Source organism: Felis catus, chromosome E2 (assembly GCF_018350175.1).
Source record: "Felis catus isolate Fca126 chromosome E2, F.catus_Fca126_mat1.0, whole genome shotgun sequence".
Taxonomy (NCBI): Eukaryota; Metazoa; Chordata; class Mammalia; order Carnivora; family Felidae; genus Felis; species Felis catus.
The window spans coordinates 6,634,084-6,650,615 of NC_058382.1; the positions used below are offsets into that span (position 1 = coordinate 6,634,084).

At 42.6% G+C, this 16,532-nt stretch overlaps 1 protein-coding gene across 7 annotated transcripts in view; it reads left to right on the plus strand.

The window, feature by feature from the left end:
- The first annotated feature begins 28 nt into the window (after window positions 1-28).
- The window catches only part of LOC102901153 (zinc finger protein 577), a 52,732-nt gene continuing 36,228 nt past the window's right edge, over window positions 29-16,532 (plus strand). For 3 of the 7 annotated variants that reach the window (XM_045046245.1, XM_045046246.1, XM_045046247.1), the window contains exons 1-4: window positions 31-182; window positions 9,014-9,215; window positions 11,834-11,960; window positions 12,231-12,326. In XM_045046245.1, coding sequence (XP_044902180.1) covers window positions 9,201-9,215; window positions 11,834-11,960; window positions 12,231-12,326 — 238 coding nt within the window. In that variant the 5' untranslated portion in view covers window positions 31-182; window positions 9,014-9,200. Of the gene's footprint in view, window positions 183-9,013; window positions 9,216-11,833; window positions 11,961-12,230; window positions 12,327-16,532 lie in introns of all 7 variants that reach the window. The other 4 variants (XM_045046249.1, XM_045046250.1, XM_045046248.1 and 1 more) reach the window with 3 other exon arrangements.

Below are 16,532 nucleotides of genomic sequence, written 5' to 3' on the forward strand. Positions count from 1 at the left end.
CTAGCGCCAGAATTCGCGTCTCTGGAACGACGCGCGCTGACCCTTACCGGTCACCATCCTTTCCGTGAGCGTCTGGGAGAGGCTGAGGTGGGACTCGGGGGGTTCTGTGGACACAGAGGCAAAGTGTTTAGAGACGTGGTACCGTGGTTTTCTCCAGTGGTGAAGAGCGAGGCCATCGCCAGGTCAGTGTCGGTTCTGGGAGTGTTTCGGGGCCAGGGAGAGCTCGTTGGTTTTTTGTTTTTTGTTTTTCAAACCCCGGAGCTCGTGGGGGGTCGGTGTTGGGGGAAGCTAGTGGGAATTCCCGCTGGGGTGTTCTGTGTCGGAGGGTCACGTGGGGGTTCCGTGTTGGGACGTGCACTTGGAGAGAGTAGCGCTGTGGGGTGTCTGGTCGGGGAAAGCGGGAGTCGTGTCCGTGTCGGTGACCGCCTATGGGGAGTTCCGTTGTTGATGCTTTTCACATCCTTACTTTCAAAGATGGGGTTTCTGGCCACTTGCGTCCATGTTTACTGTATATTCTTATTGAAAGTACATGTTTCCAGTTTTATTTCCTGCCCATGTAATGACATGCCCAAACTCCTACATACTCCAGAAAATAACTCTTGTTAAAATATAGTGTATTTCGCTTTTAGTGTTGGGATCAGTTTTGTGTAGGTAGTGACTTAATTTTATCAGCTATTTCCATATTTTTAACTCTGGAAATTTTCATCTTTCTTTTTTTTTTAATTACTGCAGTTATGTTCCATCAAGTGGGTGCTTTAATTTGGGTGGAACTGATGAGGGTTAGGTCCACCACTTTCTGGAACATTTGATGGATTTCCTTTAACCCAAGTGTTTAAAGAGGATTTGACCAGCTGTGGTGGTGATTTTTCCACATGTGTCTTAGACATATCTGGTTATGTTTATTCCTAAATAGTTTATACTGTTGGGTTGCCTGGGTGGCTCGGTTGGTGAAGCGTCTGACTTTGGCTGAGGTCATGATCTCACAGTTCTCGAGTTCCAGCCTCGCATCAGGTTCTGTGCTGAAAGCTCAGAGTCTGGAGCCCGTTTCCGATTCTGTGTATCCCTCTCTTTCTGCCCCTCCCAGGCTTGTACTCTTTCTCAAAAATAAATAAAACATTAAAAAAAATTAAAAATAGTTTATACTGTTGTTGTAATGGTAAATGGTGTGGTTTTTCTCCTTATGACCCCACTCCCTCTTTTTTCTTTCTTCTAATTTTATATAATGCACAAGAACAAAACTTTAAAAGGTACGTTTATTCTGTCACCTCAGTCTACTACCGTTACTGCTACTAGCTTATAAATCAATTCCTTTATATTTTCTAGTTGACGGTTTTTGTTACCTGCAAATAATTTTGGTCAGGTGGCAAGTGTATGGACTGTGGAATAAGAAGAACCTGCCTCTGCCTCTGACTTGGGGAGGTTAATGTCTGAGTCAGTTTCTTCATTTGTGAAAAAGCTATCGTAATTCCTAGTTCGTAGCGTCATTATGAAAATTAAATTAGCAGATGTTCTTTATTTTATTTTTTTTAATTTTTTTTTCAACGTTTATTTATTTTTGGGACAGAGAGAGACAGAGCATGAACGGGGGAGGGGCAGAGAGAGAGGGAGACACAGAATCAGAAACAGGCTCCAGGCTCCGAGCCACCAGCCCAGAGCCTGACGCGGGGCTCGAACTCACGGACCGCGAGATCATGACCTGGCCGAAGTCGGACGCTTAACCGACTGCGCCACCCAGGGGCCCCTAGCAGATGTTCTTTAAATACAAAGTGTAGGGGCGCCTGGGTGGCGCAGTCGGTTAAGCGGCGGACTTCGGCTCAGGTCATGATCTCACGGTCCGTGAGTTCGAGCCCTGCATCGGGCTCTGTGCTGACAGCTCAGAGCCTGGAGCCTGTTTCAGATTCTGTGTCTCCCTCTCTCTGACCCTCCCCCATTCATGAGCTGTCTCTTCCTGTCTCAAAAATAAATAAATGTTAAAAAAAAAAATTAAAAACTTTAAAAAAAATAAATAAATAAAAAATAAAATAAATACAAAGTGTAGTGCCTGGCACCTAGTCTAGTCTGAATAAATGGTAGCCGTGATTTATCAAGCTTTATTCCTCTTTCTCAAAGATCCCCCCCCACCATTCTCAAAGATCCCCCCCCCCAGCTTTAGTGAGATATAATTGACATATAACATTCTGTAAGTTTAAGGTGTACAACTGTGTTGATTTAATATACTTACGTATTGCAAAATAATTATTACCTTAAGTTAGCTAACACCTGCATCATGTCACATAATTACTATTTCTTTAAAAAAAAATTTTTTTTTTAACATTTATTCATTTTTGAGAGACAGAGAGAGACAGAGTATGAGCAGGGAAGGGGCAGCGAGAGAGGGAGACACAGAATCTGAAGCAGGCTCCAGGCTCTGAGCTGTCAGCACAGAGCCCGACGCGGGGCTCGAACTCACAAACTGTGAGATCATGGCCTGAGCCGAAGTCGGACGCTCAACCGACTGAGCCACCCAGGTGCCCCCGTAATTACTATTTCTTTTATGTGGTGAAAACATTTAAGATCTACTTGCTTAGATCTTAAAGCTTTCAGTTCTATGGTACAGTGTTGATTGTAATCACTATGCTGTATATTAAAGCTCTTCGAATCACTTTATAAAATTATTTTCATTTACATTTTTCCTCTCTCTAATATTTGCTTTATAGATAGCTAGATTTCCCAGTGTCTTATATTCCTGGGAGAAACCATACTTCTCCATAATGATTTGTTCTTTTAATATGTGGTTGGGTTTTATTTGCTAATATTTTACTTAGTATTTTTGCGTCTAGAAATAAAAAGATGTCTCAGATTTGCTTTAGAATAATCCAGTGGTAGAGGGAGATGAGTGGTGGTGTAGATACACAAAATTAGGTTTGCGTTGCTAACTATTGAAGACACAATGGATGTGAGGAATTTGATTATACTGTTCTTTCCTCTTTCTTTGTGCATGGGGTTTAATTATACTGTTTCTTCTTCTTTGATTTGGAATTTTTCATAATAAAATTTAAAAATATTTGCTTCTACATTTATAAGTGAAACTGAGCTGTACTTTTCTTTAAGAGTATTTTTCAAGTAGGGGCATCTGGGTGAGTCAGTCCAACTTTTGGTTTCGGCTCAGGTCATGATCTTTCAGTTCGTGGGTTGGAGCCCTGCATGGGGCCCACTGCTGTCAGCACTGAGCCTGCTTCAGATCTTCTGTCCCCATCTCTCTCTGCGCCCCCCCCCCCAAATAAATAAACATTAAAAAAAAAATTAAGTGGCGCCTAGGTGGGCCAGTTGGTTAAGCATCCTACTTTTTTTTTTTTTTAATTTTAATGTTTATTTTTGAGAGAGAGACAGACAGACAGCATGAGTGGGGGGAGGGGCAGAGAGTGGGAGACACAGAAACCTGAAGCAGGCTCCAGGCTCTGAGCTGTCAGCACAGAGCCCGATGCAGGGCTCAAACTCACGAATTGCGAGATCATGACCTGAGCTGAAGTTGGACGCTCAACTGACTGAGTCACCCAGGTGCCCCAGCGTCTGACTTTTGATTTCAGCTCAGGTCATGATCTCATGGTTCGTGGGTTCCAGCCCCACGTTGGGCTCTGTGCTGATAGCCTGGAGCCTGCTTGAGATTCTCTATTTGCCCTCTCCTTTCTCTCTCCCTCTCTCGAAAATAAATAAATTAAACATTAAAAAATTATTTTAAAGTATTTTTCAAGGGGCACCTGGGTGGCTCAGTCAGTTAAGCATCCAGCTCTTGGTTTTGGCTCAGGTCATGATCTCACGGTTCGTGAGTCTGAGCCCCACATTGGACTCCCATGCTGGCAGTGTGGAGCCTGCTTGGGATTCTCTCTCGCCCCCTCTCTCTGCCCCTCCCCTGCTCATGCTTTTTCTGTCCCTCTCTCAGAAATAAATAAATTAATTAAAAAAAAATTTAAGCATTTTTAAAGTATAAATGAAAAATGAAAAAATAAGCTATTATAACAACCTAGGAGTGCCAACTCATCCTAATCCCCTTCTTCTCTAGAGGTATTCTTATCCTAAAAACATTATATTAAATTTGCCTGGTTGTTAACTTTATGCAGATGGAACCATAGGTTACCTGTCCTTTTGTATCTGCCTTCTTTTGCTCAGTATTTTGTTGTGAAATTGATCTAAATTGTTGCATATAGCAGTAGGTCATTTCTTTTCACTGCTGTGTAGTATTCTTTGGTGTGATTATATTATGTATCCATTCTGCTATTAACAGACATTTAGGTTGTTACTGACTTGTGTCTATTATGAGTAGTGCTGACATGAACATTTTTGTACTTTTTGGTGCATAAAAGCTGTACTGGGTATACACTTAGTAGAATTCCTGAATGTAGGGTGTACTAGATACAAGGAGAAATGACAAATGCCCAGTGATAATGGGAGTTCTCAGCACACCTCTCTCGGTAACATAGAACAAGGAGAGAAAAAGCTAGAAGGCTATAGTTTAACAGTGGTCAGCAAACTTTCTGTAAAGGGCAGCGAGAGTAAATATTTTAGGCTCTGCGGGCCAGATAGTCTCTCTGCACCTGCTTAGCTCTGCCATTGTAAGATGAAAGTAACCATAGAAAATACATAAACAAATGGGTATGGCCGAGGTCTGGAAAAACATTATTTACAAAAACAGGTCACCAGCCTACGATAGTGCTAACCCTGAACCGTTAGAATAACATGATTAACAAGAATAACATGATTAACAAACTTGATAGATGTAAAACACTCCACCCAACAATTTTCCTCAGATGCACATAGAACATTTATATAAAGTTTGCATGTGGTAGGCCATAAAGCCAGTCTAAACAAATTTCAAAGGATTGAAATCATTTGGAAGATTTTCTCTACTACAGTGTAATTAAGCTTAGAAAGCAATACCAAAATGATATCTAGAAAAATCTCCATTTTGGGGCGCCTGGGCGGCTCATTCGGTTAACATCCTACCCTTGATTTTGGCTTAGGCCGTGATCTCACAGTTCGTGAGTTCAAGTCCCACATCAGTCTCTGCACTCTTAGCACCAAGCCTGTTTGGGATTCTTTCTCTCTCCCTCTCTGTCCCTGCCCTACTCATGCTTGTGCTCTGTCTTAAAATAAACATTTTTTAAAAAGAAGGAAGAATGAAAATCAATGTATAAGCAAGCATCTATTGTAGTTCTCTCTTTTTCTAAAAAAAATCTAATGATTAGTATTTTATTTATTTATTTACTTTAATATTTATTTATAAAAAATTTTTTTTAAACATTACTTATTTTTGAGAGACAGAGAGCATGAGCAGGGGAGGGGCAGAGAGAGAGGGAGACACAGAATCCAGAGCAGGCTCCAGGCTCCGAGCTGTCAGCACAGAGCCCGACATGGGGCCCAAACCCATGAACCACGAGATCATGACCCAAGCTGAAGTCAGATGCTCAACCAACTGAGCCACCCAGGAGCCCCGTAGTGATTAGTATTTTAAAGTGCTGGCTTCATACAATTAGTACAGAAACTTCTCCTACTTTACTGTGATCTGTGAGAGTTTATATAATACCAGAATCATCTGTACTGTAAACTTTAGGTAGAAGTCATCAGGCCCTGATGACTTTTTTCTTTTTAACTTTTTTTCATGGAGATTCAGAGTAGAGAGAACAGTACAATTCATGCCCATCACTAAGCTTCCACAATTATCAACTCATGGCCAGTCAGGTTCATCATGCCTCTGCCACTTCTCGTTTTTCTCTGGAGAATGTCATAGCACATCCAAGGCCTGTTGTCCTTAAACTTGTAAATATTCTCTTGTGCATCTCTAACTGGTAAGGTCATTTAAAAAATTCATAACCAGTAGGCCATTTTCAAATGTATCAAAATGAATAATTCTTTTATTTGACCCAAGACCCAGTGCATATTCATATTCAAATTTTTTCTGATATTGGCAATGTTGCCCTTAACATTGGGTTGTTTGAGTTATGACCCAAATAATGTGCATTACATTTCCTTCTTATACCCCTTAGGTCTCTGTTATTCTTTAACAGCCCCTCTTCTGTTTCCTTTTTTCCTCCTCTTACGTGTCAACATGTTGCATTAAGTATATGGCACCATTAATGAAAGATTCTTGCCAAAAGAGTCATCAGACCTCATAAGTCCAACTACCCAGGTTATAAGAAAAGTTTAGGGGAGGTGGGGAAGAACAAGTTAAACTATAGAATGATGAAGCACTCAGCCAAATCCTGAAGCTAGGGTATCTTATGGGCCAGGGTACTTGTTTTCTTCTGTCCTCCCTTCATTCCTTCTCAAAGCCTATGGCTGTCAATTTACAATGACCTGCAACATCTTTAGTTTTATTTCAAATGGAGATTTTTTTTTAATTTAAAAATATTTAATTAAAAAAAATCCTGTGGTATTGCAGGGAAGAAAAAAGACGTGAATTCCATTTTCCCAATCTACAGAGCCAGCTATAACAGTTATTCCCATTGTTATATTTATTTTTGTGTGTATAAACACACGCACACACACACACACACACACACACACACACACACACACACAGGTGTAGATGTATTGCTTTACTTTGGCAGAAATACAGTATCATATTATATACATAATGAGTAGAAATGTGCTTTGTTCATTGAGCTGTATAGCGTGGACATTTTTTATTTTCGGAAATATGTATTAACATATTAAATAATCACATAATATTCCATTAGGTAGAATATAATTATTCATTCAGTTAATCCTCTATCAGTGGACCTAAACAGTACCTCAGGGGTTTCTACACACCCCCTCTCCTCAAGTTCAGTAATTTGCTGGAACAGCTCACAGAACTCAGTAAAGTAACTACTTTACTTACTATCACCAGTTTATTATAAGAGATATAAAGGAACAGCCAGGTGAAGAGGTACATGGGGTAGTGTCCAGAAGGGTCCTGAGCACAGGAGCTTGTGTCCCTGTGCGGTTGGGGTACACCACCCTCTTGGCACCTCGAAGTGTTCACCAACTCAGAAGCTCTCCAAACCCTGTAATGTAGGAGATTTTGTGGATTAAATAGGCCTGATTGATTAAATCATTGACCAAGCTCAATCTCCAGCCCTTCTTGGCTTCCCAGAGGTTCCAGAGGTGAGGCTGAAAGTTCCAACCCTCTAATCATGCCTTGGTCTTTTTGGGGACCAAGTCCCATCCTGAGGCTATTTGGGGACCCCCAGCCACCCATAAATCATTGGCATATAAAAGCTACTCTTGTCTCTCCAGAGAGTCCAGAGATTTTAGGAGCTCTGTGCCAGGAATCTGGGACAAATACCAAATATCTATTTCCCATTGTACCATGAGTCTAAGGAAGTAGCCACTCCATTCCTAGGTTTGTAACAAAAAGAATACTGTATCTTATGAACTGCTTTTTAAATATCAATTTAGGCTTTTCTCCTGTAACCTATTAATTTATTTTAGTGGCTACTAAAATAAAGGACTAATAAAATAAAGAGGTTGGCTGCCAACCTGACATCTATGCCCCTTAAAAAAAAAAATCCCTATTTTATTTAGATAGCTATCCATCTGGGAACTTGACCTTAACATTCAGTTCAGCAGGAAATGCAGATTAGTCCTACCAGTCAGGGTACGTCCATTGCCATTCTCAGTTTCACTGCTGTGTTCCAGGCGTGAACATTTTACGCAGCTCTGATCTGTTAAATGTGAGGGAAAGTCTGCCAAGGAGCTTCTTGGAAACAGTTGGGTCCTTGATCTCCATTCCTAGAGATCTCAGTTGTAAACTCATTCCTATCTAACTCCCTAGTTGCTGCCTTGTAGGGTGAAAGCGGTATTCAAATTGACTTCATGGTGTTGGTGTCCTCGGTGTGGGTTTCCAGTTTCCAGCATGACTCCAGGGCTTGGCCCGTGGGGAGACTGATCTCTGATCTGCTGCTACTGAGGCAAGAATGGGGCTGCATTTGCTTTCCTGATTATGTGGAAGGAGCTGGCTGGGGGTGCACAACAGATATTACAAGAGACAGTTGCAGGGGCTCTGTTTTTGTAACTGTGACCATATAGCCACTCCACAGTATGGCCACTCCACAGTGTGATGTGCCAAGGGAGTCAAGTTCATAAAGTGCATGAGAAAGAGAGAGAGAGAGAGAGAGAGAGAGAGAGAGAGAGAGAGAAAACTGTATCGTGAGGCTATTGGAAAAGGGATATGTCATAAAGGAGAGAGGCAGATGTGGATTCAGATCCCACGTTGCTGCTTAGGAAGGATGTTAACCTGGACAACACACTTCACCTGACCGAGCCTCAGCTTACTTGCGCTTAAAATGGAGACAATGCTGGGGCGCCTGGGTGGCTCAGTCGGTTAAGCGTCCGACTTCGGCTCAGGTCATGATCTCGCGGTCGGTGAGTTCAAGCCCCGCGTCAGGCCTTGTGCTGACAGCCTGGAGCCTGTTTCGGATTCTGTGTCTCCCTCTCTCTGACCCTCCCCCGTTCATGTTCTGTCTCTCTCTGTCTCAAAAATAAATAAACGTTAAAAAAAAAAATTAAAAAAAAATGGAGATAATGCTTACCTTATAGAGTAGTACTGAGGATTAAATAAGACAATGGTCATGATTTGTATAGTACCTTGGTCTTCAAATGGGATAATTGCTCCAGTGCAATAAACAAAAATTTTAGGGATGTGTAGGCACAGGTGGGTTTAAGGCAGTTTCCAAAGCCACCACTTATATACATTATCTTTCCTAAAATTGATCTGTGTGAGAAATTGACAGCAGGCAAGACCATGAGCCGTGTTCTTCTCCCATTTCTTTCATATCCATTCTTGTCCAACTTTGCCCCCCCCCCCAAAAAAAAAGGCATTCCTCTCACCCATTCCGTATCTCCCCATGGAGCCTGGCCTCATGATGTAAAAGCTTCCTGGGTGTTAAAGAGACAGAGGAAATGTTGGGGCCTGTTGTTAGAATCCACACAGCCGTAGAGAGCTGTGGTCCCAGGTGAATGTCCTCTTGCCATTAATTTGCTCTTGAATCCACAGGTTCTAGTCCAGGGGAACAAGGCATTATTGGTCCTAGAAGAAGGAAGAGGTTCCAGGCCTGGGAGGTCATCATTTCTGGCAGCAGCCTGACCTGAGATACCTTGACCGTCTCTTCTGGGCAGGCCCAGAGCAGACAGAAGACAGAGCATATCCTGGAGTTTGTAGCCCTTTTTAAGAACAGGAGAAAATGACCAAGGCCCAGGTGAGGTTTGTTGTACCTTTCTGTCCTTTGTTTCCCAGTGGATTTGTGGAAGCTTCTAACAGACAGTCTGATAAAATGAGACAGTATATGTTGATAAAAGTCGGGATCTGTTGGAAAATAAGTTTGGGTTATAATCTTCAAATCTGGGCAAATTAGGAAGCAAGGGATATACATAGGTCCTAAGGTCCATACAAAGTCCTTAAGGATGGGAGCTAAATGGCTCTATAAGGCCTTGTGGGCTGCCTTAGCTTTGAACTTGTGTCTCCTCCTCTTGGCAGCTGTGGTACTAAGAAAAACACGAAATATTACATGATTTGCAGTGTCCGTGAGGGGAAAGCGAACCATTTCTTCAGGGAAAGTAATCTCATTGCTCAGAGAGTCTAAGAAATTTCTTTTCCTAGCCCTCCAGAGAGATTTTGTGGTAGACAGTGTCCTCAATATCAACCATGTCATAAAGGCATAGGATGCTTCCCTTGGCTTTTTCTCATCGTGTTCCTCAGAGTAAGCTCAGGGGGTAATGCCAGAGCAGAACTGGATTGGACAGAATTCTTCAAAAGCAGCGCACCTTGACAATAGAACCTTCCAGCAGTCCACACTTTACCCAGGAATAAAGCCTGGATTATTTAATAGAATGAATGGGCTGCTTGACCTTTGAGCCATTCTCCATGAAGAATTCTGCCATTTGGCGGAAGACAGCTAAAAGTTCCATTCTTTGATAACAGCTTGGAATACAGATAGTGACAATGCTCCCTGTACACCTTTTTGTTTGTTTGTTTTCTAGGGAGAGAAAAAGAGAGAGAGGATGCACCTGCACGCATGTTATGTGTGAGAGGAGCAGAGAGAGAAGGGGAGACAGGATCCAAAGCGGGCTTTGTGCTGACAGCACGGCCCCTCCTTTATACCTTCTTTTTTAACTTTTTAAATTTTTTAATGTTTATTTAATTTTGAGAGAGAGAGAGAGAGAGAGAGAGAGAGAGAGAATAGGGGAGGGGCAGGGAGCTAGGGAGACACAGAATCCAAAGCAGGCTCCAGGCTCTGAGCTGTCAGCACAGAGCCTGATACAAGGCTCGAACCCACAGACTGTGAGATCATGACCTGAGCCGAAATCGGACACTTAAGCAACTGAGCCACCCAGGCGCCCCTATACCTTCTTAACCACAGGTTCAGAAAAAGAAGTCAGAGTCAACTATTCTTAGTTTGGCCTTTGTATTTTTATTTTATTTATTTTAATTTTTTTTAACGTTTATTTATTTTTGAGAGAGAGACAGACAGAGCACGAGTAGGGGAGGAGCCGAGAGAGAGAGGGAGACTTAGAATCTGAAGCAGGCTTCAGACTCTGAGGTGTCAGCAAAGAGCCCGACACGGGGCTCGAACTCATGAACCGTGAGATCATGACCTGAGCCAAAGTCAGATGCTTAACTGACTGAGCCACCCAGGTGCCCCTGGCCTTTGTATTTTTAAATACTTAATGGTGCATGGCTATATTTAAATGTAAAAAAGTCAAGCAAAAAGAAGTATTCGCACTAAAAGAGAATATCCCCTTTTACCTTTTCCTGCCCAACCCCCAAACCAAGGAGTAACAGATGTTAATAGTTTGGGTCTCTGACTAATCTCTGTATAATTGACATGTGGTAGAATATATTTATACACATTTCTATATGCATACGTATGGGTATATGTTAAGATTTTTTAGGGGCACCTGGGTGGCTCAGTCAGTTAAGCATCCGACTCAGCTCAGGTCATGATTTCATGGTTTGTGAGTTTGAGCCCTGCATCCGGCCTGCTGCTGTCAGCTCAGAGCCCACTTCAGATCTTTTCCCTCTCTGTCTACCCCTCTCCCACTTGCAGTCTTTTTCTGTCTCTCTCAAAAATAAATAAATCAAAAAAAATCTTAAATCTATAAAGATTTTTGGTCTTTAATCTATAAAGATATGTCTGGAATACATATATACTAGTTGGGGACTTGATTTTTTTTTTTTTTTTCATGTAAGAGAATGCCTTGAAGATCATTGATACCAATGTTTATATCTACCAAATTGATTTTAACATTTGCATGGTTTATTACAGCATGGAGGTGCTGTAACACATTCTTGCCTGCTTTTGATGGGTGTTTAGATGATGGATAGTTTTTCACTTATAAACAAAGAATGAACATTTCCTTCTGCACATTGTTTTGTCTCTGAAAATATTTTCGAATATTGTTTTGATACTCTTTTAGCCTACAAAGAACTAATTAGTAGAATTCCATGGTGCTGTTGTCTGAATGTTTGTGTTCCCACAAAATTTATATGTTGAAATCTTGCCCCCCAGGGATGATGGTGTTAGGCGGTGGGGGCCTTTGGACCAGCAGGTGGGCCCTCAACAGAATACAACCATGCTGGCTCCTTGATCTGGGACCTCCCACCTTCCCCAACTGTAAGAAATAAACTGTTTTTATGAGCTACCCAGTCTGTGTTATTTTGTTATAGCAGCCTGAGACTAAGACACAGGGTCCTGTGGTATGTGAAATAGTAACTATGCACATAATTTATCACAGGAAGTCAATCAGAACGTGTTCCTGTCCCGCTTTTCTGCATCATCTGTTCTGCCTTAGAGTGCATTGGCATTTGTTGTTACAGGCACCGTTATCATTTGAGGACGTGGCCGTGAGCTTCTCCCGGGAGGAGTGGCGGCTCCTGGTCCCCGCCCAGAAGGACCTGTACCGGGACGTGATGCTGGAGAACTACAGGAACCTGGTGTCAGTGGGTGAGGACAGCATCACAGTCCGTTGTCTTTCATTTCTCATTGAGTAGAACCCATAGTGTCTCTGAAATATCTCCTGGTTGGCACTAACATGTTGTAGGGTATAGACTTTTATTTTCCCGTTTGGCCCTAGAGTGTATACGCTCTCCCTTCCCCCAGGAAAAAGATTTTACTTTACTGAAGTACAAATGATGCATAAACTTTCTCCGGTTTTTGTAGGTGCCCAAGCTAAAATACTTGGTGCCAAGTCTTCAGTGATTTCCCATTTTACAGGATACCAAGCCAGCGAACCAGGTTCACTCTTCCAGTTGGAGCATGCAGGACCACTGAGGGCAGTAGAGGGAGCAGCTCCGAGGCCACCCTGTCCAGGTGAGTGACTGAAAGGAAAACCAAGAAAACTAGAATTCCAGTCGGTCAAGGAAAGGTTAACACTTTGTTGTGTGGAGAGCTTTTCTTATACCAGTTGGTGACACAAATATAATCAACTCCTTTCTGTATCTTTGTTCTTTATTAGGGCTGTTCTTTGTCAGCTATTAAAGGATGAGGTTTTCCCCCCACCCCGTTTTTTTTTTTTTTTTTTTTTCTCCTCATTTCTAGATCTGATTACAGTCTGTCCCACCTTGGATCCATATACTTACCTGGTTCTCTCCTGCCTCAGCTTTGCACACCTTCTTCCTTATTTATTTATTTATATGTATTTATTTATAGAGGTCGCCCAGGAGTGGGGGAGGGACAGAGGGAGAGGGAAAGAGAGAATATCAAGCAGGCTCTGCACTGTCAGTGAGGGGCCCGATTCAGGGCTCGAACTCATGAACTATGAGATCATGACCTGAGCCGAAATCAAGAGTCAGATGCTTAATTGACTGAGCCCCCCAGGCGCCCCTCCCTTTCTTTTTCTGCAGCGTTCCCACTTCCTCTTCTCCGCCTGCTTGCTCTCAAACAGATGGCTTTGCACTTGGCCCAGCTCTCATCTTCTGCACATCCCTGCCCCTTTTGAAAGGGCTGGTATCCCTCCCTGACAACTCACGTACCCTGAGGTCATCTGAAACCACACGTACCTTGTCTCTCAGGGTACCTCTATCTATTTCTTCACCCTCTGCTTCCCCAACTTGCAGGTTCTGTTGTTTTTTTTAAATCTTCTGCTTAATTCTCATATTAAAAGTTTCATTCAGGGGCGCCTGGGTGGCGCAGTCGGTTAAGCGTCCGACTTCAGCCAGGTCATGATCTCGCGGTCCGGGAGTTCGAGCCCCGCATCGGGCTCTGGGCTGATGGCTCAGAGCCTGGAGCCTGTTTCTGATTCTGTGTCTCCCTCTCTCTCTGCCCCTCCCCCGTTCATGCTCTGTCTCTCTCTGTCCCAAAAAATAAATCAACGTTGAAAAAAAAAATTAAAAAAAAAAAGTTTCATTCATTGTCAAGGCCTAAGCTCCTGTTCTGAGAGAGTCCCAGGTTGGGAGAGTCCCAAATTGACCTCTTCTGCTAACGTCTAATCTGCACTGTAATGCAGGTACGTTGCCAGCCACCAGGGCAGCTGCCCTTTGACGTCCTACTCCCCATATGCGAAACCAGAGTCCTCCTTTCTCCCAGATGCTGTCTTTGCCATCATAGAGCGTATTCATATATACTGACGAGCTGAGCTTTCTGTAGTCTGACAGTTATTCCCAAGTGGACACCTGCCCTTCTGTAGTCTGATCTGATCTCTAATTCTCTATTTTGCCTGCACCCAGGCAAATTATCCTGTGAAATCCTTTTTCCTTGTGCTTCAGTGCCGGAACCTGAGATCATTTTTCCTCCTGGTAAATCCTTTCATTCCAAGTGCATTTTACTTAGTTTCTGCTGTACTGCTGTTCACACTGGTGCCTGGTCACCGGTGAGTTTTGCCTTGAGTTTTCCGTATTTCTCTATTACTTTTTGGAAGGTCTTTGCTGTTTGTATTAAATTTGTTGTTTTGGGGTGCCTGGCTGGCTCAGTCAGTGGAGCATGCGACTCTTGATCTCGGGGTTGTGAGTTCGAGCCCCGCATTGAGTGTAGAGATTACTTAAAAATACAGTCTTTAAAAAAGCTCTTTTTGTTGTTTTGGAAAGGCCTTTGGAAATTGCATGCACATGCTCAAGTCCCACCTCAGAGTAGGCTGTGATGATTTAGACTTGGATTGCTGAGTTGCTACACTCACCCCCACACTGGCTGTTTCCAGTTTTTGGTTTGTCCCTTTTTTTATTTCTTTTGAGAGAGAGAGTATGAAGGGGAAAGGGGGGCAGAAGGAGAGGGTGAGAGAGAATCGTAAGCAGGCTCCACACCCAGCACAGAGCCTGACATGTGGCTTGATCTCATGACTGTGAGATCATGACCTGAGACAAAATCAGGAGTCAGACACTTAACCGACTGAGCCACCCAGGCACCCCCAGTTAGTCCCTTTTCATGGTATGGCTGCATTCCTTTGTGGGCAGGGGGCATTAAAGCAGTGAAACTTAATGAGAAAACATGAAAGTGAGAATTGGTTAAAAAAAAAAAAAAGGCCCACATGTATTTAGAAGTTGAGAAGATAAGAACCCAGCCAGGTAGAGTGAGAAGTATCAGGGCTCTGGGAGGAGGAGGGTCAGAAGATGTCCCAGAAACAAGCCACAAACTTATTCCGGGGAGGCAGAAGTGATATAGTTTATTGAATGCCACAGATACCACAATGTCCAGTGAACTAACGGCTGGCATCTATGCATTTGATTGTGTTGCATTTTTACGTCCAGATACTGCCTTCTTTTTATCTCCCCAAAGTTCCAGTGCACACTTGGAACTCCATCTTCCCTAACGTCTCTGTACTCTATCTAAACTGCACTGACTCAGTCATGATTGACGGGTGTTATTGTATTGCTTCGCTGGTTAGGATGAGGCTTCCTTTTCCATACAGAGAAAGGGTCTCTATCTCACTCTTCCTTACTGCGTACAGACTGCATAATCATTCATGTGCATCTGTTTATCACATCTTGAAAACAGGTCTTGCTTCGGTTTTTTGTTTGTTTTGTTTTTAAATCAGGGATCTGCGTAAACTGTGTGGGAAGTTTTTCAAACCACAGACTTTGTCTCTTAAGATTTATCTTCTGATCTACTAGGTATGGGGAGGGTCCTGAGCAAATGAGGTTGGAAATGCTCGCTAGGCCAGCTGTGCTCTGATCCCTGTAGTAGAACTGCCACCCAAATACAGCTCCAAAAGGTTCAAATGTAATGCAGGACAGAAATACCTTCCAAGTGTCCAAAGTCCTCAGTTGCGAAGGGTTGACAGAGATGCCTGAAATTCTAAAATTGTTAGCATTTGATTATGAGGCATAGAAAGGACTGTTTTTATAAAGTTAGAGAAAATTGAGCTTTGATAAAGTGTTACAGAAAGAATGAAGTACTTTTTGGAAGCATGATAAAATAATTTCTGCAAGAAAGATGTTAGAGTTTCAAATAAAAATGATGATGGAAGGCCTGTGGGTCAGTAAAAAGATTTTGGAGATGGAAATGAGGAAGGCAATTGAGAGATGAGACTATGTGAAAGGAAATGGCTGATTACTGTGGATTTTATGTTAATAATTGGCTTAGAAAGTGTGACTTTGGTTCTGTCTGAGCTTTTCATTGCTATTTCTAGAGAGTCTTGCTTGATAGATAGCTGGGTAGTAGCATTGGAACAATAAGAAGTTAGAGCTTGGAGCTCTAGAATAAGTGGAAGATAAGGCAGGTCAATGTTTTGCTCCTGGATAGAGGATGATTCTTCAGAATCTCTTAACTGGTGCCAGAGAGGAGATAGGAACAGAGATTAAGGAAGAATGTAGCATTAGTTGAAGGGAAAAAATTGGGAGATGAGTCTATCAAGTAGATTATAATGGCAAATATGGATATTACAGTATATACGGATGTGATGGTCTATACTGTGCCGTCCATTGTGTTGGCCACTGGTCACATGTGGCTACTTAAATTTATTTAACATTACGTAAAGTTACAAATTCAGTTCTGTCACTCTGGTCACCCACATTCAGGTGCCCAATAGCCACACACAGCTAGTGGGTACCATATTAGAAAACACAGATATAAAACATTCCCATTGTTGCAGAAGATTTTATTGAATAGCACATTACACAGTTGCAGTATGATGAACCTGAGGAGAAGCTGATGTTTCCACCAGTTAGGACAGCTATACTCTTCTCTGGGGCAAGGGCGGATGGCCCAAGGACCTATTTTTTTTTTCAACGTTTATTTATTTTTTGGGACAGAGAGAGACAGAGCATGAACGGGGGAGGGGCAGAGAGAGAGGGAGACACAGAATCAGAAACAGGCTCCAGGCTCTGAGCCATCAGCCCAGAGCCCGACGTGGGGCTCGAACTCAACGGACCGTGAGATCGTGACCTGGCTGAAGTCGGATGCTTAACCGACTGCGCCACCCAGGCGCCCCACCAAGGACCTATTTTTAAATTCCAGGTGGACATATACGTGTCTGTATATATTGGACTGAGGGAGGTTGTATCGTTTTTACATAGAAAGTTGAAGTATTGGCTACTGTACTACTCTAAATAGGTAATTGGTGTTATTATAAAAGTTTAGTTTTGA